Source organism: Cricetulus griseus, chromosome 2 (genome assembly GCF_003668045.3).
Source record: "Cricetulus griseus strain 17A/GY chromosome 2, alternate assembly CriGri-PICRH-1.0, whole genome shotgun sequence".
Taxonomy (NCBI): domain Eukaryota; kingdom Metazoa; phylum Chordata; class Mammalia; order Rodentia; family Cricetidae; genus Cricetulus; species Cricetulus griseus.
This window is the reverse complement of record NC_048595.1, coordinates 100,365,681-100,392,818: the sequence shown is the minus strand read 5'-3', so window position 1 is coordinate 100,392,818 and position 27,138 is coordinate 100,365,681. Positions and strand designations below refer to the sequence as shown.

The following is a 27,138-nucleotide window of genomic DNA, read 5'->3' as shown; positions in this document are numbered from 1 at the left end:
GACTTTGACATATTTGCTATGAACTGAGAATTTTTGACAGTTTATATTCATAGAACGTACCAGTTTCCTCACTAATTTTGAATACTTGATGGTCACTTTACTTACAGTTGTGAAAAGGGTTGCTTTCCCTCACCCCTCAAACATACCAGTCCCTGCTTTTTTTCCCTTTGTTTATCATCTTTAATAAATTTATTTAGTTATTTTCTATCCAGCTGCAGTTTCCCCTCCCTCTTCTCCTCCCAGTCCTTTCCCCACCTCCCCTCTACCCCCTCCCATCCACTCCTCCTTTATTTCTATTCAGAAAAGTGCAGGCCTAATCCTTGCCTCTTCTCAATTTAGTTTTTGTTCACATTTAGTCTGTTTGCTTGTGTCCCTGTCTGTCTGTCTCCCCCCCCCCCCCCACCTCTGTGTGTGTGTGCACATGCACGTGTGCAGGCACATGGATCATGGATGCATTCTCGTGTGTTTCAGAAGACAACTTGCAAGAGTCCAGTCTCTTCACCACATATGAATTCTGATCATCAGACTAGGTGGCAAGTGCCTTTACCCACTGAGCCATTTCATCAGTCCAAGTTGTAGTTTTTGAAAACAAGTTTGTTTGTTTGTTTTCCTTAGAGACAAGATTGCTCTGTGTTGCCCTGGCTGTCCTGGAACTCTCTCTGTAGACCATGTCCTTGAACTCAGACATCCAGCTACCTCTGCCAACCAAGTGCCACCACTGCCTGGTAAAAACAAGATTTTAAAATAGAACACGTTACTATAAAATTTTTAAATGACTCAGAAATCTATAATAGAGAGCAAAAAATTAAAATTATAAATATCCATTCTCTACTCTGAGATGACAACTCTATGGTTTGGTATATATTCTCCCAACTTGTTATGTTTCTCTTCTTTTTCCCTTCCTTCTCTTTCTGCTGGGAATATAAACACAGTACTTTTCAAATATTAGACAAGCACTCTATATCATTGCTCTAAAGAAAAAAATACAAGTAAGATTCAGGTTATCCCAAGGAGCATTCCATTATGGATATAGTTTCATGAAGTTTTAAATTTTCATTTATTTAAGTTGCACATGCATAAGGGTGCACATTTGGAGGCCAAAGGACAGCTTGTGGGAGTCAATTCTCTCTTTCTAATATGTGGGCCTTGGCCAGTTCCTCAGGCTTAACAACAAGCGCCTTTATTCACTGAGCCATCTCTTGGCATCATGGGTTTTTGTACTTACAGAACAAAAGCAATTCATAAATCTTTTCAAATATATTGGTGGAAAATGAGGTGGGTAGATCATAGTAAAGCAAGCAAGTCTCTGTATAGATTTCAGATGATGCCTGGCGACATTTTAGCTTTTGGGTTTGTGGAAGCTAGTTGTCTGTTAATACATTCCAAAAAAGATTAGTCTGATACTTATGAGTATACCATAGGTGGGCTGTGAATGGCTATTAAGGGATTTGTCCTAGTTTCATTCTGTTGCTATGATAAAACACTGGCCAAAAGCCACTTGGGGGAAGGAAAAGGTTTATCTTATCTTACACTTTTAGGTCACAATCCATTTTAATTAGGGTTTCTATTGCTGCAAAGAGACACTGTGATCACGACAACTTCTATAAAGGAAAACATTTAATTTGGGTGGGTTACACTTTTAGAGGTTTAGTCTGTTATCATCAGGGCAGGACATGGCAGCATGCAGGTGGACATGGAGCTGTAGAAGGAGCTGAGAGTTCTACATCTTGATCTGAAGGCAACAGGAAGTGGACTATGTACCACACTGAGCATAGCTTGAGCAAAGGAGACCTCAAAGCACATCTCCACAGTGACACACTTCCTCCAACAAGGCCACACCTACTCTCTAACAAAGCCATATCTCCTAATACTGCCACTCCCTTTCATGGACATTTTCTTTCAAGCCACCACACAGTCCCTCATTAAGGGAAGTCAGGACAGGAACTCAGTGTAGAACTGGAGGAATTCTGCTTGTTGACTTATTCACTGGCTTGTGCTCAGCTAGCTTTCTTACATAGGCCAGAACTTTCTGCCTAGGCCTGGCCTTCCTATATCAATCTGTAGTTAAAATGATGCTCCACAGACATGCCCTAGGCAAATCTGAAGGCAGTTCTTCCATGAGGTTCTCTTTTCACAGGTGACTCTCGGATGTGTTGAGTTGACTATAAGAATTAACCAGGACAAGTCTAAAAGCCCAGGATAAACTGGCTGTAGGTCTGTCACTTTGAAGTCTTACACAATCATGAAGTTGGGATCACTTTTAGAATCTTTAATTCAGTTACCCCCCATCTCCAGAACTTACTCTTACATTGACATGTACTGCAGACATTTCCTAAACCCCCTCGACCAAAACTTAAAAAAATTCTTTTTCTTTCTTACTTCTTGAGTGACAGAATATTTCCACCATGAAAGCATAAGGGCATAGTCTTTGATTTCTTAGTCTTACTGTCTGATATTTTAGGTGCTGAGAAATGAAACTTGGTGGTTTGCTCCTAAAGGAACTCATCCCTCCTGGATTTTCAAACAAAACAAAACAAAACTAGCTGGCCTTTCTGAGGAGAGGAGGAAAAGCATCTTTTCAGTACTTGTTGAAAGGTGGCTTGGAGGGGCTGGAGAGGTGGCTCAGTGGTTAAAAACACTGATTTTTCTTCCAGAGGATCCAGGTTTGATTCCCAGTACCCACAAGGCAGCTCACAGCTGTCTATAACTCTAGTCCTAAAGTAGCTGATGTCTTCTTGCTTCTGTTGACACCAGGAACACATGTACATGTAGGCAAACTACTCATACACATACAACTAAAAAAAATTTTAACAGATGACTTAGATTAGAAATTAATTTTCTTCAGAAATTGTGGATTCCTAGAATACCTCCATAATCAAGATAGCTAAATTCCCATTTGGGCAACTGAGACATGAGATTGACAGTAAGTGAGCTTTGTCACCTATATTGTGAGGTAACTTATAAGCATTGGACTTCTCTTGTTTTAGTAGAAATAATGACTTTCTTACATTGCTTGACAAAATGGCAACTGTCACATTTCCCCTTGTTTTTCTTGGGAAGCCTTGAGTTCACAGATTAGCATTATGGAAAAGAACCCAAAACCTGTGAGTTCAGAAGGTCCTCTCTCAAGGCCTTTTCTGCCTTGATGGCTTCCAGTGAGCTAGAATGCAGTTAGTAATTATACTGGCTTAGTAAAGTGGTAGCAGAAGGTTCTCTTAAGATCCATGACCTACTAGCTCTGGGAAGTTGGCAGGTTTCTAGTGCCAGTGCCTCTGAGAGGTAACCAAGGACAGCAGAAATAGCTTTATCATTTTGGAAGTCTCTTGGATGACCAACAACTGGAAAGAGTAATGGTAAGTAAAATATCAGCCACTCAGTAGCTTCTTGTGTTCCCAGTTCAGGACTAGGACTCCCAGAAGTAGAAAATGTGGTAGTTATGAGCTCTTTGGAATGCACCAGTGATACTATTTTAGTGGCAGTGCAGTGCAGTCTGTCCAAGGACTTCTGTCAGTAAGAGTGGGTGATAAGCTTCACACTATACATATGGTAGCAGTAGAAGCAGTTAATATTGATGCTGATTATAGGTGCTGGCAAACAAAGAAAAGGGAGAAACTGTAACAATATGGTTTGGCTGATAAAAATAATGTTAATTGTAGTCTTCTGACTCATTTATTTATTTCTATCCTGTCTTCTCCCAGAAAGAAATTTGAGGTGGGTAATTGCAGTCATTACATTAACTTATTATGTTCTATTACAATGGCATGCAGTTATGCTTGTTAAGAATGTCAGTTTAAAGTATCAATTTGACTTGATGACAATAGGTCAGTGTCTTTTCTCAGGCTCAGTGTGTGTTGTAAGTACATTAAGTGTAGTTATTTCCATAAATGTTACCTGATGACTTTATAGGTTTCTTTAGTATAGAATGAGTGATAAGTGAAGTAAATTTGATAGAATGTAATTAACACAATAATTGTAAATATAAAGAATTGACAGAATTGCTCATTACAGAAGCAGTTATTAAGGGTATCTTCTCTTGCCAAGAGGCATGGAAAGGTAGCTTAAGTATAGAGAGGGGAAGGAACATGCAAGCAGTACCATGTGACGAATGATAAAGGTAAGTTATTGAATGAGGCTGGAGGAAGAAAATTAAAATTGGATTTTTTTTTCAAATTGGATATTGTTAAGAAAAGCTTTACAAGAAATAATATCTCACCTGAAGCCTCTCTATGTTACATTTGTTCTCTCTCTCTCTCTCTCTCTCTATATATATATATATATATATATGCATATATATGTATATACACACACATAATCTATGAATATAATATACATATGTTTTAATGCTTTGGTCTACCTACTCATCCCTTCTTCCTATCACACCCTGGTATAAGTTGAGTCTTAAAGGCTAAGTAGGAGAAGAGTTAAAATTATAATAATCAAACATGTTGAGTTTCTTACAAGTTGAAATTTCTGATTGGCTTGAGGCTAGAGAAATGAATGCAGAGGGTCAGAGAGGAGGCCAGGGGGATGCAGAGAGCTTGTATCATGAAGGCTTCGAATAACAAGATATTTGTATTTTATCTTGATGGCAACAAGGAACCGTCAAGGACTTTGTGCAGAGAATTGAAACAGTCAGATGTCACTGGTGATAGTAATATGAGCAGTTTGCTTCTTTAAAAAATCTTTTTGAATTTTAGAAAAATCTGTTCAAAGAGAACTTACACTCCAATGGGATACTGCATTTGGAACAAGCCTACCTCGCCATGGTGAACAATGTTGTGAAGCTATATTCAAAAGCGTCTGGTATTCAAATACACACATTTTGGGCACTAAGATTAAAGCTAGGAGCGTAAACAGTGTTTGGAACAGAATATAAAATGCCTCACTTAGCTTTCCCTCTACACAGTAAGAATGGCATGATGTTTTTTAGGTGGTGATTGAGTTAGGCTAGCCAGTTTTAAAAATGATAGCAAATATGCTTGCAGTGCTGTGATACAGCTGCCTTGTTTACTTTGTAAAAGTCTGTACTCATTAATAAACTTACATGCCATCAGTAAAAAAAACCTTTTTGATCATAGAATGTTGCACACATATGTAGGCAATGTCAAAAACAAATGTTTGGTTTAATGAATTAGTGTAAGGTAGAAAACAAGTGAATTTTTACAACCATCCCAGAAATCTCACTAGTGCCCACTTCACAGTTACAACCCTGTCCCCTAGAAGTTAATACTATTTTGGCTTTTATGATGACTTTGCTTTTCTTGTAAACATAAGCATCTACTTCAGTCTGTTTATTATTTTTAGTTCATTATATAATCATGAAAATATTTTGAAGCAGAGTTTTGCTACATAGCCCAGACTGTCCTTGAACTTGAGACCTTCCTGCCAGTCTTCTGAATGCTGGTGTTCTCACCCCAACTTTTTATAATTCTTTTTTAGTATAAGAGTTTCCCTTTTCCTCTTAAATTTTTCCTTGAAGTTTGCTTGTTGAGGATATTAGGCTATTTCTGACATGATTTTGTTTGACAGAAAGTTTCTTACATTCTAGATTTTGCTCAGTATGTTCCAACCTATTCTATTGTCCTTGTGTTTCTCGTAAATTAATAGTTGGGACTAGAATGTTGATCATGTTTAAGTATGTTGTATCTACAGTTGAACTATATTATAATTTTTAAAAACTTTGTACCTATTGGTGGACATTTGGCTTGCTCCTACATTTTTGTTAATAAAACACAATGTAATTATGAGAAATGTAATGCAAATATATTTTTGTTAGAATATGTACTAGGTCTTTCTTCTCCTATTATATATTCTTTGTGTGTTTGTATGGAAAATAGAGATTGACATCAGATGTCTTTCTCATTGCCTACCACCTTATTTTTTAATATATACATATTATATTCTTTGGGAATTTCATACATTGCATTTTGATCATATTCTCTCACCTTCCCCCAGTTCTCCCCTGATCCACACTCTTCCCATCCCACTCAATTTTTGTACTTTTCTTTTTCCATCTTATCTTTTAAGGCAAAATTTCTCATTTACACTGGAGCTCATTAATTTGGCCAAACTGACTAGTTAGAAAAATTCAGGGATCTCCTAGCTCTGTTCTCTGCCTCTCTAGTGCTGGCATTTCATGTGTACCTCACTAACCTAACTTTAAGAAAAAAAAAAGAAAATCAAACCTTTTTTTGTTTTGGTGTGTCTGATATGTGCATGTTCATATGTGTGAGTATAGGCATGTGTAAGTCAAAGGCACAAGTAGAAGTCAGATGACAACCTTGGGTGTTGGTCCTTCCACCTTGTTTTGAGACAGAGTTCCTTGTTATGTTACCACTATGTATGCCAGACTAGCTGGCTTGTGAGTTTCCTAGAATTCTCCTTTCTCTGTTTACAATCTCTTCATGGGAGTGCTGGTATTGCACATGCTACATTGCCTGGCTTTACATGGGTTTTGATGATCCAAGTGCAGGTCTTCACATTTGCATAGCAAGTACTTTACCCAGTGAGCCATTACCCCAGCCTCCAGCTTTTTTTTTTTTAAATGAGTTCTGGGGGATCAAATTTATGTCCTTAAGCTTGCATCAGCACATTATCAGCTGAGCCATCACCCCAGCCCTCCTAATCTGTATTCTTGTACCTATGTTTTATTGCTCATAATTATTGTGTGTGATTATTTGACTAATATTTCTTTTTGTCTCTAGGTCATAATTTTTATGAGCAGGAAAATGTTCATATATCTAGAATAACATACTCAGTAAATATTCATTGAATAAGTGCATTATTATACACAGAATTAATTTTGTTAGGTACTATCAATTACACTTGAATTGTTAAAAAATAGATTTATGTTACTGTTGATTTTTCCTGTCTAGCCACACAGGCTCCTCTACCTGGCTGGAGCCTCTCCTTCTCAGTTCTTTCCTTCTATTTACATTTTATTTTGTATTATGTTTTTATTTTTATGTTGTGGGTCTTAGGACTGAATTTAGACCCTGAAATTGCTAAACAAACTACTACAGAGCCTTATACACATTTTCCAGTTTTTGAGATGGTGTCTCACTCTGTAGATTGACCTTGGACACACAGAAATCTTTCTTGCCTCAGCCTTCCCAGTGCCAGATTACAGATGTGAGCCACCAGGCCTTGTTTATACACATTTTGAGGTACTTACATTCTAGGTTCTGTTCTAGGTGCTTAGGATATATCAGGAAGCAAAACAAACACAAACTTCTCTAGTAGCAGGATTATAGGCAATGACCAGAATGATTAAGGATGTCATGCAACATGTTAGATAGCAGACAAGTGAAAGAATAGATGGGGAAAAGCACACACACACACACACAAAGTATAAGCATGTGGAAGTAGGAGGGCAACAATTAGGAGCTGACTCACTCTCTCCACCACATGGAATCAAATTCAGGTCTTCAGCCTTGATGACAAGCTCCCTTACCTGAGCTGCTGAGCCATTTGTTGGCTCAGTGTCTATAAATTTTTAACTTGTGTAATCACAGGGAAGGAATCTTCAGCTTAGTAGCATAGTATGGGTCTAGCCATCTTCTCTCCATTAGCATAGGAGCACTGTGTTTTGATGTGAGAGACTATGGTTTTTTTTAATGTTAAATAATTAATTTTTATTAATTAAAAAATTAATTAAAAAATTAATTTTTATTTAAATTAAAACAATCTTATTTTACATACCAATCCCAGTTCCCTCTCCCTTCCATTCTCCCATCCCCTCAACCCCTCCCAAACCCCCATCCACTCCTCAGGGAGGGTGACGCCTCCAATGGTGATCATCAAAGTCTGTTACATCATTTGGGACAGAACCTAGGCCCTCCCCCGTGTGTCTGGACTGAGAGAGTATCCATCCACAGGGAATGGGCTCCCAAAGACCATTCATGCACTAGGGATAAATACTGTTTTCACTGCCAGAGGCCTCATAGATTGCCCAGGCCCCGAAACTGACACCCACATTCAGGGGGCCTGGTTCGGTCCTATGCTGGTTCCCCAGCTGTCAGACAAGAATCTGTGAGCTCCCACTTGGTCAGGTCAGCTGCTTGTGTGGGTTTCCTTGACCCCTTTGCTCATCACTCCTCCCTCTCTATAACTGGATTCCAGGAGCTTGGCTCAGTGCTTAGCTGTGGGTGTCTGCTTCTGCTTCCACCAGCTACTGGATGAAGGCTCTATGGTAGCATTTAAGGTAGTCATCAATCTCATTATAGGGGAAGGGCATTTAAGGTAGCCTCTCCACTGTTGTTTAGGTTCTTAGTTGGGGTCATTCTTGTGGGTCCCTGGAGATTTTCCAAGTGCCAGATTTCTCATTAAACTCATAATGGCTCCCTGTATTAAGGTATTTCTTTTCTTGCTCTCTTTCTCTGTTCTTCCCCCAATTCGACCTTCCTGATCCCTCATGTTCTCCTCCCCCTTCCCTTCTCCCCTCCTCTTTCTCCTACCTCCATCCTCTGGTGTTCCCAATTTGCCCAGGAGATCTTGTCCCTTTCCACTTCTCCTGGGGTCCATGTATGTCTCCCTTAGGGTCCTCCTTGTTTCCTAGATTCTCTGGGGTTGTGGATTGTAGGCTGGTTATCCTTTGCTCTATGTCTAATATCCATATATGAGTGAGTACATACCATGTTTTTCTTTCTGTGTCTGGGTTACTTCACTCAGGTTGGTTTCTTGTAGCTCTATTCATTTGCCTGCGAATTTCAGTATTTCATTGTTTTTTTTTCTTTGCTGAGTAGTACTCCATTGAGTAAATGTACCACATTTTCTTTATCCATTGTTTGGTTGAGGGGCATCTAGGTTGCTTCCAGGTTTTGACTATTACAAATAATGTTGCTATGAATATAGTTGAACAGATGTCCTTGTTGTGTGAATGTGCATCCTTTGGGTATATGCCTAAGAGTGGAATTGCTGGATCTTGAGGTAGACTGATTCCTATTTTCCTGAGAAACTGCCATACTGATTTCCAAAGTGACTGTACAAGTTTGCATTCCCACCAGAAATGGAGGGTGTTCCCCTTTATCCACATCCTCTCCAGCATAAACTGTCGGTGTTTTTGGTTTTAGCCATTCTGACATTTGAGTTGTTTTGATTTGTATTTCCCTGATGGCTAAGGATATTGAACAATTTCTTTTTTTAAAAAATAATTTATTTAAAAGGGAACTGGGATTGTCATGTAAAACCATCTTGTTTCTAATTCAAATAAAAAATCTGAAAAAAATTTATTTAACTTCATTTTATATGCATTGGTGTAAAGATGTCAGATCTGGAGTTAAACAGTTGTGAGCTGCCATGTAGGTGCTGGGAATTGAACCCAGGTCCTCTGGAAGATCAGCCAGTGCTCTTAACCTCTGGACCATCTCTCCAGTCCTGGATGTTGAGCAATTTCCTAAATGCCTTTTGGCCATTTGAGATGTAGATGCATTATTCTCATTAGTATTAGTTAACTGCTATTCTTAAAGAGTAGAATAGTTTATTTGGGGAGTTGAGATTTTATTAGTGTTGTCAAGTACACTCTTAAATATTCATTTAATCATTTGTAATGTATTAAAGTTAAAAGTTCTTCTAAAACAGTTGTCAGCCTTGTTTTATAAAACCTGCTTCAAAAATTAATCTATTACAGTGAAAAGTGCTTTTAATACAGAGATGGAAATGAGGGGAAGGGGAATTCAGAGGGAGAAAATGTCATGTGAATTGATAAGATTTGTTAAATTAAGTATGGATTCATGGAACTCATATTCACTGATTTATACAATATATTCATACATGCATTGAAAATATATTTTGAAAATCTCCAAATAAAAGTCTTATATTCATGAAAAAAGAGAATTCTCTATTTAATTCTGTACCCCACTTTTTAATTGACTTATTTGGTGTTTTGGTGACTAGCTTCTTGAGTTCTTTGTATATTTTGGAGATCAGCCCTCTGTCAGATGTAGGGTTGGTGAAGATCTGTGGGCTGACATTTTGTCCTGTTGACTGTGTCCTTTGCCTTACAGAAGCTTCTAAGTTTTTTTTTTTTTTTTTTTTTTTTTTTTTGGTTTTTCAAGACAGGGTTTCTTTTCTTTTCTTTTTTTAGAAGCTTCTAAGTTTTAAGAAGGCCCCATTTATTAATTGTCCATCTCAATGTCTGCTACTGGTGTTATGTTCAGGAGGTGGTCTCCTGTTCCAATTCGTTCAAGGGTACTTCCCACTTTCTCTTCTAAGAGGTTCAGTGTGGCTGAATTTATGTTGAGATCTTTGATCCAATTGAACTTAAGTTTTGTGTATGGGGAGAGATATGGATCTATTTTCAATCTTCTATATGTCAGCATCCAGTTATGCCAGCACCATTTGTTGAAAATGCTTTCTTTTTTTCCATTGCATAATCTTAGCTTCTTTGTAAAAAAATCACGTGTTCATGGGTGTGTGTATTAATATCAGGGTCTTCAATTTGATTCCATTGATTCACCTGTTTTTGTGCCAATACCAAGCTGTCTTCATTACTTTAGCTCTATAGTAGAGCTTGAAGTCAGGGATGGTGATGCCTCCTGAAGTTCCTTTATTGTACAGGGTTGTTTGGGGCTATCTCAGGTCTTTTGTTTTTCTATATAAAGTTGAGAATTGTTCTTTTAAGGTCTGTGAAGAATTGTGCTGGGATTTTGATGGGGATTGCATTGAATCTGTAGATTGCTTTTGATAAGATCATCATTTTTACTGTATTGATCCTACCTATCCAAGAACATGGAAAATCTTTCCATTTTCTGATATCTTCTTTAATTTCTTTCTTTAGCAACTTGAAGTTCTTGTCATACAGGTCTTTCACTTGTTTGGTTTGAGTTAACCCAAGATATTTTATGTTGTTTGTAGCTATTGTAAAGGGGGATGTTTCTCTGATTTCTTTCACAGCCCATTTATTGTCTATACATATAGTAGGGCTACTGTTTTTTTTAGTTAATCTGTATCCTGCCACTTTGCTGAAGGTGTTTATCAGCTTTAGGAGGTTCCTGGTATAATTCTTTGGGTCACTTATGTAGACTATCACATCATCTGCAAGTAGTGAAAATTTGACTGCTTCCTTTCCAATTTGTATCCCCTTGATCTCCTTTTGTTGTCTTATTGCTCTAGCTAAAACTTCAAGTACAATATTGAATAGATATGGAGAGAGTGGGCAACCTTGCCTTGTTCCTGATTTTAGAGGAATCACCTTGAGTTTCTCTCTAGTTTGAAGTTGGCTGTTGGCTTGCTGTATATTGCCTTTATTATGCTTAGGTATGTTCCTGTTATCCCTGATCTCTCCAAGACCTTTAAAATGAAGGTGTGTTGGATTTTGTCCAAGGCCTTTTCAGCATCTAGTGAGATGATCATGTGGTTTTTCTTTTTCACTTTGTTTATATGGTGGATTACATTGATGGATTTTTGTATGTTGAACCATCCCTGCATCTGTGGGATGAAGCCTACTTGATCCTCGTGAATGATTTTTCTGATGTGTTCTTGGATTGGATTTGCCAGTATTTTATTGAGGATTTTGCATCAATGTTCATGAGGGAGATTGGTCTGTAGTTCTCTTTCTTAGTTGTGTATTTGTGTGGTTTGGGTACCAAGGTAATTGTAGCCTGGTAAAAAGAGTTTGGCAATGACCCTTGTGCTTCTAGCATTAGTATTAGTTCCTCTTTGAATTTCTTGTAGAATTCTGCAGTGAAACCATCTGGCACTGTTTTTTTTTTAATTCTTTTAAAATTTTATTTATTTTTCAACTTTCTTTATTTGAATTAGAAACAGGATTGATTTACATGACAATCCCAGTTCCCTTCTCCCACCTGTCCTCCCCTACCACCACCACCCCAACTAAAACCCTATCTATCACATATCCTTTCTGCTCCCCCTGGATGGTGAGGCCTTCCATAGGATGTCATCAGAGTCTATTGTATCCTTTGGGATAGGGCCTAAGCCCACCCCCATGTGTGTTGGCTCAGGGAGTATTCCTCTGTATGGAATTGGCTTCCAAAGTCCACACCTATGCTAGGGATAAATACTGAACTTCTACAGGAGGTCACGTAGATTTCCAAGGTTTCCTCACAGAAACCTATGTTCTGGGGTCTGGATCAGTCCCATGCTGGTATTCCATATATCAGTCTGGGGAGCAAAGAGTTCCCCGATGTTCAGCTCACCTGTTTCTGTGGGTTTCACCAGCCTGGTCTGGACCCCTGTGTTCTTCACTCGTCCTTCTCTGAATCTGGGTTCCAGTTCAGTTCGGTGATTAGCTGTGGGTGTCTGCTTCTACTTCCACCAGCTGCTGGATGAAGGCTATAGGATGGAATGTAAGTTAGTCATCAATCTCATTATCAGGGGAGGGCATTTAAGGTAGCCTCTCCTCTGTTGCTTAGATTGTTAGCTGGTGTTATCTTTGTAGATCTCCAGACCTTTCCTTAGTGCCTGATTTCTCTGTAAACCTAAAATATCTCCCTCTATTATGGTATCTCCATTCTTGTTATCTTCTATTCTTCCCCTGACTCAACTTTTCTGCTCCCTCATGTCCTCTGCATCCCTCCTCTTCTCCCCTTCTCATTCTAGCTCCTTCCTCCCTCTTCCTGTGCTCCCAAGGGTCAGCAGATCTTGACCCTTTCCTCTTCTCCAGGGGATCATGTATGTCTCTCTTAGGGCCCTCCTTGTTTATTAGTTTCTTTGGTAATGTGGATTGTAGTCTGGTAATCCTTTACTCTATGTCTAAAATCTACATATGAGTGAGTACATACCATGTTTGTCTTTTTGCAATTGAGTTACCTCGCTCAGAATGGTTTCTTCGAGTTCCATCCATTCTCCTGCAAATTTCAAGATTCTATTGTTTTTTTTTCTGCTGAGTAGTACTCCATTGTGTAAATGTACCACAATTTCGCTATCCATTCTTCAGTTGAGGGGCATCTAGGCTGCTTCTAGTTTCTGGCTATTACAAATAGTGTTGCTATGAACATCGTTGAACAGATGTCCTTGTTGTATGAATGAGCTTATTTTGAGTATATGCCTAAGAGTGGAATTGCTAGATCTTGTGGTAGACTGATTCCCATTTTCTTGAGGAGTCACCATACTGATTTCCAAAGTGGCTGTACAAGTTGGCACTCCCACCAGCAGTGGGGAAGTGTTCCCCTTTCTCCACATCCTCTCCAGCATAAACTGTCATTGGTGTTTTTGATTTTGGCCATTCTGACAGGAGTAAGATGGTATCTCAGAGTTGTTTTGATTTGCATTTCCTGATGGCTAAGGATGTTGAACACTTTCTTATGTGTCTTTCAGCCATTTTAGATTCCTCTATTGAGAATTGTCTATTTAGTTCTGTACTCCACTTTTTAATTGGATTGTTTGGTGTTTTGGAGACTTGCTTCTTGAGTTCTTTGTATATTTTGGAGATCATCCCTCTTTCAGATGTGGGCAGTCTGTGGGCTGCCGTTTTGTCTTGCTGACTGTGTCCTTTGCCTTACAGAAGCTTCTCAGTTTCAGGAGGTCCCATTTATCAATTTTTGACCTCAGTGTCTGTGCTACTGGTGTAATGTTCAGGAAGCGGTCTCCTGTACCAATTAATTCAAGGGTATTTCCCACTTTGTCTTCTAATGTGGTTCAGTGTAGCTGGATTTATGTTGAGGTCTTTGATCCATTTTGACTTAAGTTTTCCTTTCAGTACTTTCTGGTTTTTTGTTTTGTTTTTGTTTTTGTTGGGAGGATTTTTTTGTCTTAGATATTTTTATTTCTTCAATTTATTATCAGGAGTGACTGAAATAAAAAATATAACTGAGTCCCATCATTGTTGTCATTATGGAAATGGCTTTAAGAGAAAACTGGTCAGATGAATATTATTGCTTCCCACTTTTCAACTGATAAATAGTTGCCATTGTTGAAACAGACAAACCCAGAGAATCTGTCCAGAATGTTCAAGATATGGTGTATTGTACAACATGCCTGCTCTTGGGGAGACACCCAAGACATAATTATGTGTACTTCTTGGTCTCATCATACAAGACAAGCACAAAGGCACCACCCATGCCCCTGAGAACGTTGGACCATGCACCCTTGAAAAAAGCCTTGCTTCCTTCATCTCGAGCAGTCATTTGTGCCTGTATACATGATATCAGTTCCTTTGCGTCCAGACTGCATCATCATACATCGATGAACTGTGTCAAAGGGATAGGAAGTTAGGCCAGCAATAGCAGTGACAGACTGTACAATCGTCCAGCTGATGAAGATATGAGTATTCTTGGAATCTGGAAGCATCCCCTTTGCAGTGTCATAGATACCAAAGTAGGCAGCTTGGTAGATGATAATGCCCTGTACTGACACATTAAAGCCTTGGTACAGGCCCCTAATCCCATCAGATTTGTAGATCTTAATCAGGCAGTCACCAAGGCCTTTGAATTCCCTTTCAGCACCAGCTTTGCCCACATATCAGCTGCTAGATGGGTACGGGCAAAATCAAGAGGGTACACAAAGCACCAGGATGTGGCCCCAGCGGCACCACCTGATGCCAGGTTCCCTGCAAAGTAGCACCAAAACTGGGTCCTTTTGTCCACACCACCCAAAAAGATCTGCTTGTATTTATCTTTGAAGGCAAAGTTGAGAGCCTGGGTGGGGAAGTATCTGATGACATTGGCCAGGTTACCACACCAGGAGGACAGGACTCCCTGTTCCTTGGGGAAACAAACCACGCAGTCTATAATGCCCTTGTTTTGCTTATCTGCCGTGATTTGCTTGCTGGCATGCTGCACCTGCAGCAGCAGCTTGACCTGCTCGATGGGCGCTCCCTCCATTTTGGAGGTGGCCGCAGCCACTCCACCTGCCAAGAAGTCCTTGGCAAAGGACACAGCCGATCTTTCATGTTGAGAGAAAAAGAAAAGGCAGATGAGTACGGGACAGGACTGGGTTGACAACCGACTTTGACTCCCGGACACTGGGCTGGTTGGGAGATTTTTGATTACTGCTTCTATTTCATGTATGTTCTTGATTTAATTTTGGTAAGTGACACCTATCCAGAAAATTGTCCATTTCCTTTAAGTTTTCCAATTTTGTGGAGGACAGGTTTTCAAAGTATGACCTGATGATTCCTCAGTGTCCATTGTTATGTCCCCCTTTCATTTCTGACTTTGTTAATTTGCATGTTCTCTCTCTGCCTTCTGGTTAGGTTGGAAAAAGGTTTGTGTATCTTGTTGATTTTCTCAAAGATCCAATTCCTTGTTTCATTGATTCTTTGTATTGTTTTTGAAGTTGAGGTGTGTTTCTTGTATATAGCAGAAGGATAGATTCTTTGTTAGCCTGTGTCTTTTTATAGATGAATTAAGACCATTGATATTAAGGGATAGTAATGACCATTGATTATTGATTCTTGTTAGTTTTGGATTTGTTGTTGTTGGTGGTATTGTGTGTGTCTTCCCCCCCTCCCCCCATTTGGCTTTTGGTAATGTGGGATTATTATTTGCCTATGGTTTTGTGAGTGTAGCTAACTTCCTTGGGCTGGCGTTTTCCTTTCAGTACTTTCTGTAGGGCTGGATTTGTGGATATATATTTTTAAATCTGGTTTTGTCATGGAATATCTTGTTTTCTCCATCTATAGTTATTGAAACCTTTGCTGGGTATAGAGTCTGGACTGGGATCCATGGTCTCTCAGTGTTTGTAGAACATCTATCAACAGACCTTCTGGCTTTCAGAGTTTCCATTGAAAAATGAGGTGTAATTCTGACAGGCCTGCCATTATATGTTACTTAGCCCTTTTCATTTGCAGCTCTTAATATTCTTTCTTTATTCTGTATGGTTGGTGTTTTGATTATTATGTGGCAAAGGGACTTTTTTTTTTTTGGTTCAGTCTATTTGGTATTCTGTAAGCTTCTTGTACTTTCATAGTCATGTCCTTCTTTAGGTTGGGGAAGTTTTCTTCTATGATTTTGTTGAAAATGTTTTCTGTGCTTTTGAGCTGGAATTCTTTGACTTCTTCTACACCTATTATTCTTAGGTTTGGTCTTTTCACTGTGTCCCAAAATTTCCTGGATATTTTGTGTTAAGGATTTGTTGGATTTAACATTTTCTTTGGTTGATGAAGCTATTTCCTCTAGTCTATCTTCAACTCCTGAGATTCTCTCTTCCATCTCTTGTATTCTGTTTGTTACACTTTTATCTGTAGATCCAGATTGTTTATCCAGATTTTTTATTTCCAGCATTCCCGCAGTTTGTATTTTCTTTATTGCCTCTATTTCACTTTTTGAACGGTTTGAATTGTTTCCTTCACCTGTTTTATTGTTTTTTTTTTTCTTGGCTTTCCTTGCTTTCTTTAAAAGATTTGTTGATTTTTGCATTTTTTAGTTTGTCTTTTCCTCCATTTCTTTGATTTTTTTTTTGTTTTCTTCCATTCCTTAAGGGATTTTTCTCATTTCCTCTTTAAGGTCTTCTATCATCTTCATAAAGTTGTTTTTAAGGCCATTGTCTTCTGATTCATCTGTGTAAGGATATTCAGATCTTGCTGGTGTAGAACCCATAGACTCTGGTGGTGCCATATTACTCTTTATGTTGTTGAATGTGTTCTTATACTGTTGTCTTCCCAATTTTTCTTCCAGTGGTGCAGGTGGGGCTTCTCCTGGTAGATGCAGGGCCAAGGCTCCGATGGTGGCAGCTCTCCTGGAGGATGTGGTGCTAAGGCTCCAATGGCAGCAGATGCTGGATAGTTTGGTCTGCCTCTAGGTCTCTGGAGATTGGTGTTTATTTGAATGCTACAAAGAGAAATATAACCTGCAATAAATTATTAAAAGGGCAATATGTGGCTAGAAGTAAGACTCATTTTTTCTAAATCTAGTTATATGCTAAGTAGATTGAGTCAGACAGCAATTAGAAGCCTGGAGGTCTAGCAAAAAGTCTGTAGTAAGCCAGGTATAAAGTCTTAAGTGTCTTCATAGGACATTCAGACTCCAGGGGAAGTCTAAGAGGAAGAAGACTTCAGTGCCGGAGTCTGGCCTGTAACAGTCCCATGCTACAGAGGCCATCTATTCTGGACTGATGTCTTTGGGGCTGCAATCAGAACCAGCTGAAAAGCCCGAGGTCTGACCCTGAGTTGGGGAGTGTGGATCAGGAAGCCCTATCTACCCATTGGTGTTAAGGATGAGACAGAGACATCTTGTCATCTCAGGAGGGCTCCCAGTGGATGCTGAGAAACCATGGTTTATTGAAGTATCCACTTAAGTAGTTTTCCAAAAGTGGGGGTACCGGTAGAAGACATCTATTATCATGTATAGAGCTTATATCAAATATTTCCTTTAATCCCCAAGATAGTCCCAGAATGCACGTACACAAGCTGTTAAGACATTCCAGAAGGGCCCCAGCCTTCCGGCATCAGGCAACTTTCACTAGTCCCTCACTAATCCCTAGCACATCCCACCAGTCCCCATGATGGGTGTGGGTCTACCCAGGGGCCTAGGTCTATTGATACACAAAGTGGAGACATTCTCCACTGTGGCCAGGCCATCCGGAGGTAACCAGCCAACATCTAAGAGACAATAGGATAACCGAGCTCCTAGAATTGAGCTTGAGGCCTATATCTTAAATATCATATTCATATTCAGCCAAATTTCTCAGGCTTATTGACAGATGAGACATTATGAGAGATGAAGTAAAAAGGAGTTTTAGGAATGGGCCTGTGGTTTCTGGTTTTGCATTGTTGGGAGTTAAGTAGTTTTAGATTTTAAGATATAGCTTGTTAGTGCTTCTATATCAGAGAGCTTTTAATATTATAAACACTATGTCTTTATCTGTGGGTACCTGCAGTATTGTGATTTATAGCAATAAAAATGTATTTATTTCTCGATGGGCATTGGTGGCACATGCCTTTAATCCCAGCACTCGGGAGGCAGAGGCAGGCGGATCTCTGTGAGTTCGAGACCAGCCTGGTCTACAAGAGCTAGTTCCAGGACGGGCTCCAAAGCCACAGAGAAACCCTGTCTCGAAACCCCCCCCCCCAAAAAAAAAATGTATTTATTTCTTTGTCTGTGGTTCCTTATAAAGAGCTCTCGGTGCCTCACAATATCCTGGGAATTAAGGATGTTTTAGTCTAAGGAATTGCTTCCTGGTAGGCTCCAGGATGGAGGATTGGTCATCCAAAGACAAAGTTATATCAAGGAGCTTAGAAAGTTTTGGCTCAACATGCTTTAGGAAAGGGAATGGAGATTGGAATTATTGGTTATATCTATATTGTTAGACCCCCGGAAAACTCAGGTATCCAGGGTCCCAGGCCACGACCGCGGTCACCCCAATCACCAGACAGATTCGAGAGCTTGCTGCAAACTGCACGAGACTTTATTGTAATTTAACAAGCTAACCCCATGCTAGCTCGGGTCTTTCACCCACCTGCCATGGCAGATGTCTAGCAAAAGACAGCTCCTAGGGCCTCCCGAGAGATTTTATAGGACAGCGTAAGGGGAGTGTCTAGGGTTACGCACAGGCTCACGATTGGTGTGCCTCCAGGCTTGGAGGGCTTGCCCTGTGTTGATTGGCCAATTGGTTATTATGGCCCATAGGCCTTCCCAGGGTGGTTGCTATGCTTTGTGCGTCATTGCTGTGCACTTGTCCGTAAAGCACACCCAGGGTCGTAAAGCATAGCACCACCAGCTAACTTCTGATTGGTTCCTTGCCACGAGGCAGGCATCTGACCTCTAAGTGACCAAAGCAAGGTTATGGCAAGCAGGTGTTCGGCTGTTATGGCTGCCGAAAGGGGAGCTGGTCCCTTCAATATGATTGGGCCTTCATAAAAATCTCCAAATATGGATTTGGAGAACCTCTGCCTTGGTACAAACATCCATGTGTTGGGAGGCGACAGTGCCTATATTCAGGATCCCTTCATACCTTGTCTTAAAAGTTACTTCATCTGGCTGTTCATCTGTATACTTTGCAATATTCTTTATTAAAAATTGATGAAGGGCCGGGCGTTGGTGGCGCACACCTTTAATCCCAGCACTCGGGAGGCAGAGGCAGGTGGATCTTTGTGAGTTCGAGGCCAGCCTGGTCTACAGTGCGAGTGCCAGGATAGGCTCCAAAACTACACAAAGAAACCCTGTCTAGAAAAACAAAACACAAAAAACAAACAAACAAAAAATTGATGAAGGAAGTAAAGTCTGCCTTTGATTTCTTTGAGTCATCTTAGCAAATAATCAGACCTAAGCCAGGGATCATGGCAGTCCCAGTTTGTAGCCAATTTGTCAGAAGCATGAACCTGGGATTTGTGATTTATGTCCGAGGTGGGTGAGAAGTTTTGTGAGTTGGTTTTAATTGGGGAATCTGATATTATCTCCCAAGTGGATTGGCTAGCGACATATTATGTGTTATTAACTGTGCTTTCAGGAATTGTCCCTTTACTTCAAGAAATGTTCAGTGTTGTATTGAGTGTGAAACTAGCAAAATGGTGTGAATTTTCCAATCTCCTAGAGAGTGCTAGCTAGCTTTCTAGAGTCTCCTAACGTGTGCCACTGAGCTAGGTAGGGGCTGACTAGTCCTCTGGTAAACATGTGAGCAGAGAGGTTTGAGGCTCTTTGGAAGTGGAAACATTAGTATACTCATTAAAATAGTCATCTTTATAGTCACTGGCTTGTGTACATTTGATTATTGTCTTTTTGTTGCTTGTATTACCTATATACCTACATTTTTGTATTTACTTCATTTGTAAGTATTTGCTTGAAATTCTGCTTTAAAAACAATAATTATAATAATAATTATTATGTGTGAGAGAGAAAGAGACTGTGTGCATATGAAGGAATGCATGTAGATAGCTTTTCAGGAGTTGATCCTCTCCTCACATCTTTTTTTTAAGGCAGAGTATCTCCCATGCTATTCACACCAGCTTCAAGCTGACTCTTTTGTCTCCATATTTCATTTTACCATTGGAGTACTGGGATTACAGATGCCAGCCAGCACATCTAAATTTTGTGTGGCTTCCAAGGTTCAAACTCAAGCCTTTAGGCTTGCAAAGCAAGTGCTTGGACCCACTAAGCCATCTTATCTGAGCTACTTTCCATTAATATTAATTAGACACAATACAACAAAAGAACAAAACAAGCCATTTATTCACTAGAATCTATATTCTGAAAACTTCAAAATCTCTGCTCCCCATGTCTTTTCTGAGTACTGTCAGATACCCAGGTGTGTTGAACAAAACTCATTTAATATATCTAGTAGATACCACAGTTAATATGCTTAGGCTTATTTTCACTTGATCTTGTCCCTCATCCTGACCTCCTGTTTATGTATCTCTTTTCAGGGATTGCTGCATTCATCTACTAGCACAGTCTAAAAAGCTTACTATTGAGTTATTCATCAAACCTGATTGATTTTTTACCTCCAGAATGTCTCAAGGATCTATCCATGTCTTCTCACCCTCTCTGTCACATATATAGGTCAGGCTGTTGACAAATGTGTACATCAGGTTCCTTACCAGCCCTACTATCCCAGTAGACCATTGGTCACACTGCACCACTGTTCTCTTTATGAAATAGAAAATTGGATCCTATCTCCTTCCTCTTAAAGGATGTAGTAGCTTTCTTTGCCTTCCAGATAATCCCACTACTGAAGATGCCCTGTGATTGGGCACTTTCATAGTAAAACTGTTCCTAAGTATTATCCTATTAACTGGTGAGATGTATTAATGCATTTTTGGGGTGTAGAAGGAAACTTGCTTGATTAAACTAGTATTATTTCTGTTAACAGTGTTACTGTGCTGAAGTAGTGAGAATAGAGACTAGCTTATTAGAGAGTCTGAGATGTGGGCTGTGTCCTGTCCTGCCCCTCACCCCAGGTTTAGGATGGTGCCAGTATATGGGATCAGATTATGCATTCAATTTCTTTATGTAATGGATACATATTTAATTAAGTAGAAGAAGTTATGCTGTGTTGTGGAGGGCTCAAGGAAGAAGCAATGTCTGCAGGGAGATTTGCCTTTGGGCTCAAAGTTATAGAAACAGCCTTGTCACTTGAGCGTGGAGCAATGTATACTAAAATTCTATGTGATATATTTTCCCCCCGTTTTCTTAAAAAACAAAAACAAAAACAAAAACCACAAAGTAATTACCCTCTATAAGTTGCTGTGGCAACAGTTCTATAGCCTGGGAGAATTTTCTTTTTATCCCCTACCCATGACTAGACAACTAACCCAATCACAAAATAATTTAAATGACACATGAAACCAAAGTACCATATCTGGGGAATAATAAGAGGAGACCTATACAGTAGGAAGAAGGTGAGTGCCCAGGAAGAAAGGGGTTATCAGTGATCAACTAAACAGCCTTCAACTTAGTAGTCATATTTGCCAAGAATAAATCATCACGTGAATGCAACCAGCTGGGCTTGCCATCAGCTGATGCCCCCAGAACTTTGGGTCTTAACTGTAAAATTTCAAGACAGCCACACTCTCAAAATTCTGAGGGTCTTCTGGGCCTTTGGACTGTTAAAGAGCACCGGTCAAGGAGTTGTTTTCTTTCTGACACCTGTTTATTGGGAACCTATAAGAAAGGCAAAAACCTGGTAACCTGACAAGCCAACAAATGATAGCTGCTGACCACTCTCCAGGGACTAAGCACTTGATCTGTATTTTCTCACCTAATTGTTATAGTGACACAGAGGGACTCATGCTGTTATTCTCCCATTACAGATGAGGAAGTATCTGCAATGATGTTTTCAAGATCATATCTCAATAGGTAATAGAGTAGGAAAATTGAGTTTTGACTTTAAAGCTTATGTTCCTAATCAGGAAGCTAAATTATTTCCATTTCCCTAGGAATAACTGCTGATCTTTATCCAATTTTTTGTTCCAAATTCAGTTTGGGTATATGAAAGAATTTAAATTTAACTAGATTTTGACTTTTTACTTTGAAAAGTAGATAGAAAATACTTTTATTTTTCTTCTATCCTTCAAGTGTGTATCTTAATTAAAATGTTATATGTAATTCAGAAAAAGTGGCTTCCTCTGAGGATCCAATATGCTAGGGTATTTCTATTACATATTAAAAAATAAGAGTATAAGTTTTTAAGAGATAGATATTGCCCTTCCCCACTTTTAAATGTCCTCTGTAGAGAGTAGCAAGATTGGATCTCAGCTGGATGATCACTCTTTTGTACATGGTATGATAGCTGAGCTTCTTATGAATATACCGTGTCAGGCCCAAGCTTAGAGAACACAGGGACAAAGAAGTGCTTCTTTGAGACAGGACATCAAGGTTTTATTTTGATTAACAATGATATATGAGCTCCTAAATGATGGTATCCTAAGGGACCTGGAAGGAAGTTTGCACAGTACCAAATCAGCAGTTTTGTTCTGTAGTAAACTGCAAAGAGCAAGAATATTGTGTATGTTTGCTTCATGCTTTTTACAAGGTAGATAATCTGTAATGTAAAGCCCTTGCCCTACAAATATAGTAGACAGGAGTACAGTAAGGCATATTAGAATTGGTGGGGGGAGGAATTATCTTTTAATTACTACTAAAATTATATCTGTCATACTTCTTTTGCTTCTTCTTTGTGGTTTCCTTAGGTCACTGGACCTATTTGGGCTGGGGAGAGCATCAGAGTACGTAAGCATTTCAATTCCTTATCATTTTCTAGATCATTTTCTTTTGTGTATGTGTGTCTCTGTGTGTGTGTGTGTGTGTGTGTGTGTGTGTGTGTGTGTGTGTTGGTGTGTGTGTGTGTGTACCTGTGTCTTTGTTTACATGGGTGTGGCACACAAATGTACATGTCACAGTGGGACAGTGGGAGTGTAGAGGTCAAAGGACAACTTGTAGGAATTAGTTCTCTTCTTCTACCATGTGGATCTCGAGGATTGAACTCAAGTCATCAGGTGCCTTTATGTGCTGAGCCATTTGCCAACCTAGTTTTCTTGATTTTTTTCCCCTTTAATGTTTTCCCTCTCAGCAATGAAGTTGAAGCTGGGTATTCATGCATACTAGTATATGTAATTCAGTTCTCTTTTTCTTCTCTACTTAAATGGCAGCAGAGGGTGGGGTAGGTAGAGGGAGAGAAAGGAGAAGGTAACAGATTGATTTTGAATGAAATTTAAATACCAAAGTTGCAGTTATAACCTTAATAGGACTACTGAACTTTATTCCCTAGACACAAATGGTCCCACCAGCCTTTGGTGTTGGTACTTTTGGTCTCTTGACATAGGAGTGCTATGACCAGAAGAAGGTTCATTCTGAGCTGAACTAGAGACAGGGTTATTTTAGTATGGCTGTGTAACGATAAATCTGGGAAGATCTACAGATCTACAGAATAGACTGATGTTTCTGGTTTATTAGTCTAGCCTTGCGTCATTTTAGGAAATGAGAGACAGAGGCTATGGCTTGACTTTTCCTAGCAGCCCACAGAGGCCAAATCTTACCTTTGTAAATCTACCTTCTTGAGCTTGGAGAGCAGGCAGCCAGTTCCTTTCAGCAAAATAAATGGCTCAATTCTAGACTGATTTTGTCCATGGGCAGGGCAAGAACCAGTCTCAGTGATTAGGTGTCCAGCAGATACATGGTCAGACTTAAATAATCATTGTCATTGGAATGTCTGAATACTTCTGTGGCTTGAGTCCTGAGTATTTCTGCTGCTAGAGAACTACTCAAAACAGCCCGAGAAAGACCAGAAATGTTAAGATTCTCAAGTGGAAAAAAGTAAGCCATGAAGAATATGTGTCATTTCTCTTTTGTTCCTTCTCTGACCAATAAAATTCTAGTGTTTCAGGAGTTAAAGACAGTGACCAAATCCAAAAGTACTACATACTGCAGAGCTGTAGCATTCAGTATTTAACTCAGTTTTCTCGAGTGTTTTCTGTGTGGTTGGAGGTTTGCTGCAGGTTAAATGACCTTACCTGGGCTACATTTATTTTCTATAATTGCCTTTCATGTGCTTGCCAAGTCAATTATCAATTTTTCTCAGTACATATATGTATGTATACACACACAAACACATATACCTCTAATGTACATATCAGATATATAATATATATATATATATATATAATATATATATATATTATATATATATATATCACAAATGTGTCTTTTCATGATGCCATCATTTTTATCTGGACTCTAGCAGGTATTACCTTCTTCCTCCAATTTTTTTTTCTTTTTGAGACAGGGTTTCTCTGTGTAGCTTTGGAACTGGAACTCACTTCATAGACCAAGCTGGCCTCGAACTCACAGAGATCTGCCTGCCTCTGCCTCCCGAGTGCTGGGATTAAAGGTGTGTGCCTACCTACGTCTCCATAAAACTTTCCTTCCTTCCATTTCAGGAAGTGAACTTCCTTTCCTTCTGAGCCATATAGTGCCTGGCTTATGGCGTTCTCATGTAGTAACTTCCTTGAATAAAATTTCAGTATTTGACCCATATTTTCATTCTCCCATTAAGTTAATATATATTTTTAGTCTTCTTTCTGGTTTAGACTTCCATGTGTAGGCATCCAGTATTTGAATGAGCAACTATTCCCAGCCTTCTAATTTTCCATCTTTCAAATAAACTTTACCATGGGATTTTTCATTAAATTAAAAAAAAAGTATTTACTTTCCTTTATTCTGTTTTGAAACAGGCCTATCTAAGTAGTCCTAGGTGGCTTGGAACTCTATTTAAATCAGGCCTCAAACTTGGGCATGTAGCTTTCTAAGTTTTGCCCTTAAACTAGCTCACAAGTCCTTTTGGCTGAGTAGCCAAACTTGAACTCAGCAGCTTTCTTAATTCTGTGAAGCCCTTTTCTCCTCCAGGTCACATGGTACGGAGGGGTAGTTTTCAGAGGCTATGGCTGACATTCAAACACAACTTCTTATTCAAGCTGAAGGGCTTACCTTTTCCTTACTTCCCCCTTTTAGTTTCTAGTTAGCTTTGGTTGTGCCAGAAGATTGAGAGTGGTATAGGAAAGAAAAGGCTGTCCTTTCCCTATTTCTCCTTATCTCACCTCACTTTGTGTTCTCTTCCTCCTGATCCTTCTGCTTACCATACTCTCTTTCCAACCTTCTTTTTCCCATGGGGCCTAAGCTTCTTAGTATTTATTTCCCTTTTATTTCCTTAGCATACAAATGTTGTTAGCCAGGCCAGGAGTGGTGGTGCACTCTTTAATTCCAGCTCTCAGAAGGCAGAGGCAGGAGGATCTCTGTGAGTTCAAGGCCAGCCTGGTCTACATTTTATGTTTTAGAACAGTCAGTACTGACTACATAGAGAGACCCTGTCTCAAAAAAACCAAAATAAATACATAAATAAATTAAATGATGTTGGTTGTTAGGAAAAGATGTGGAACGTTCTCTCCCCATGGCCTAGGAAAATTAAAAAGAAAAAGCAATAAACAAAAAACAGAGAATTTAGGAGTACTTGGTTGGATGTGACCAAAAGAAAAGAAAGGTTCTGCAAGCAGTATCTAGCTTTGACACATGAGCTCTTAACTCTGGCTACTCTGCTCTTTCTGCCTCAGTCAATAGGATTGTCTCTTGTGGACTCTGAAAATTCAACTATCTCTACCTTTCTTGTCAGGGTTCAGGAGACTGTGGCCTCTGCCCCCTCATCTTTATGCATGAGTAGTCCAGTACTGACTTCTTCCTGTGAGTTCAGAAAGAAATACCTCTGAGTGGCATATTGGTTTTGTTTCTTGATCCTTTCTTTCTAGTCTTCAGAATAAAAGGCACAGGAAGGGCTGAACCCAGTGCCTCCAAGTCTCTTTTCCTAATGTCTTCAGAATGCTTCTAAGTCAAATGTTTTGCCCCTCCCAGTTTCCAACCTTTACCACTTTTGTTTTGTTGTGTGTGTATTTTTTTTCCTTTTTTTTTTCTTTTTTTTTTTTTTCTTTTCCAAGATAAGATCCTGTAGTCCTGCCTGTCCTCGAATTTACTCTGTAGACCAGCCTGGCTTTGAACTCACAAGAGATCTGCCTGCCTCTCCCTCCCAAGTGCTGGGATTAAAGGTGTATGTCACCACACAGAGTTTCAAAGGACTTGTTTTAACTGTTGAATGTTAGTAATAATGGTTACTGACCATTTAAAGTCTAGTCTCTCTCTCTCTCTCTCTCTGAGTGTGTGTGTGTGTGTGTGTGTGTGTGTGTGTGTGTGTGTGTGTGTGTGTGTGTTTTGTTTTTTTGAGATAGAGTTTCTCTTTGTAGCTCTGGCTGTCCTGGAACTCACTTCGTAGACCAAGCTGGGCTAGTCTCTGACTGAGACCCACTTACCTCTGCCTCTGGAGGGCTGGATTAAAGGCATGCACCACCACACCAGGCTGCACTATTCTCCTTTATTAATTTTTTAAGTGTTCATATGTTAACATAAACTTAATGCACTTTTTTCCTAAGAGCTCCTTGGTGTCTCTAACACCAGCCTCACTCTTCATCCTAAATTCAGATAGAAGAGACTCATAAGATCATCTTATCTCTGTGCCCCAACTATCCCCACAAATGTGATTTGGATTTCAGTTCTCAAATGTATTTCTTTCTTGCTCCCGTTTGTTTTTGTGAAATTATTATCTGTAGACTAACATTGAAGCCCAGAATTCTTTCCTTATCACTGTTTGCTTTTCAAGTTCTTTCTCTTTTTAATTAAAACCATTTTTTAAATATTGCATTTCATTTTATATCCTGGCCCAAACCCAAAATTAATTTAATCTGGCCAATACTTCTATTCCGTTAATGTTTTGAGACAGAGCTCACTTAGCCCAGGCTGGTATTGAACTTGCTATGTAGCTGAGGATGACTTTGAATTCCTAATCCTCCTACCACTACCTTGTAACTTCTGGAGATACAGCTGTGTGTTTCATCAGTTCTGTCTGGGTTTTTGTTTGTGTATTTGACTTCATTAGGTCTTTGCCATTTTTGCTGTATGGCTGCAAGCCCAGATTTCCTGCACTAGTAAAAGCTTGATCATATAGTTTCTGGGAGATTTCTGCAGCCTACACTGCTACCAAGATTATCTTTCAAAATTACTAATATGAGATGCCCATTATATGCTAGAAGGTATTTCCATTTGGGAATTGTGAGTGTTTCTTTTCTTCATGGTGAGCCAAATAGGAACTTGGCAAAAATAGAACATGTGAGACCTTGTTAATCATAAACACATGGGTATAACATTGGATACGGCTTCTCTGTAATGTAGTTTACCTACTGTTAGGGTCATTCCTTCCCAAACACGGTTT

The 27,138-nt window shown here is 39.4% G+C and overlaps 1 protein-coding gene and 1 pseudogene across 6 annotated transcripts in view; one reads left to right on the top strand and one right to left on the bottom strand.

The window, feature by feature from the left end:
• Unc13b (unc-13 homolog B) overlaps positions 1-27,138 on the top strand; it is a 222,291-nt gene that overhangs the window by 85,831 nt on the left and 109,322 nt on the right. For 3 of the 6 annotated variants that reach the window (XM_035439915.1, XM_027403257.2, XM_027403256.2), the window contains exon 8: positions 22,523-22,558. The exons of the other annotated variants lie outside the window; for them this stretch is intronic. In XM_035439915.1, the coding sequence (XP_035295806.1) occupies positions 22,523-22,558 (36 nt within the window). The remainder of the gene's footprint in view (positions 1-22,522; positions 22,559-27,138) is intronic. 6 annotated transcript variants of the gene reach the window in all.
• On the bottom strand, positions 13,873-20,273 carry LOC103161404 (annotated as a pseudogene).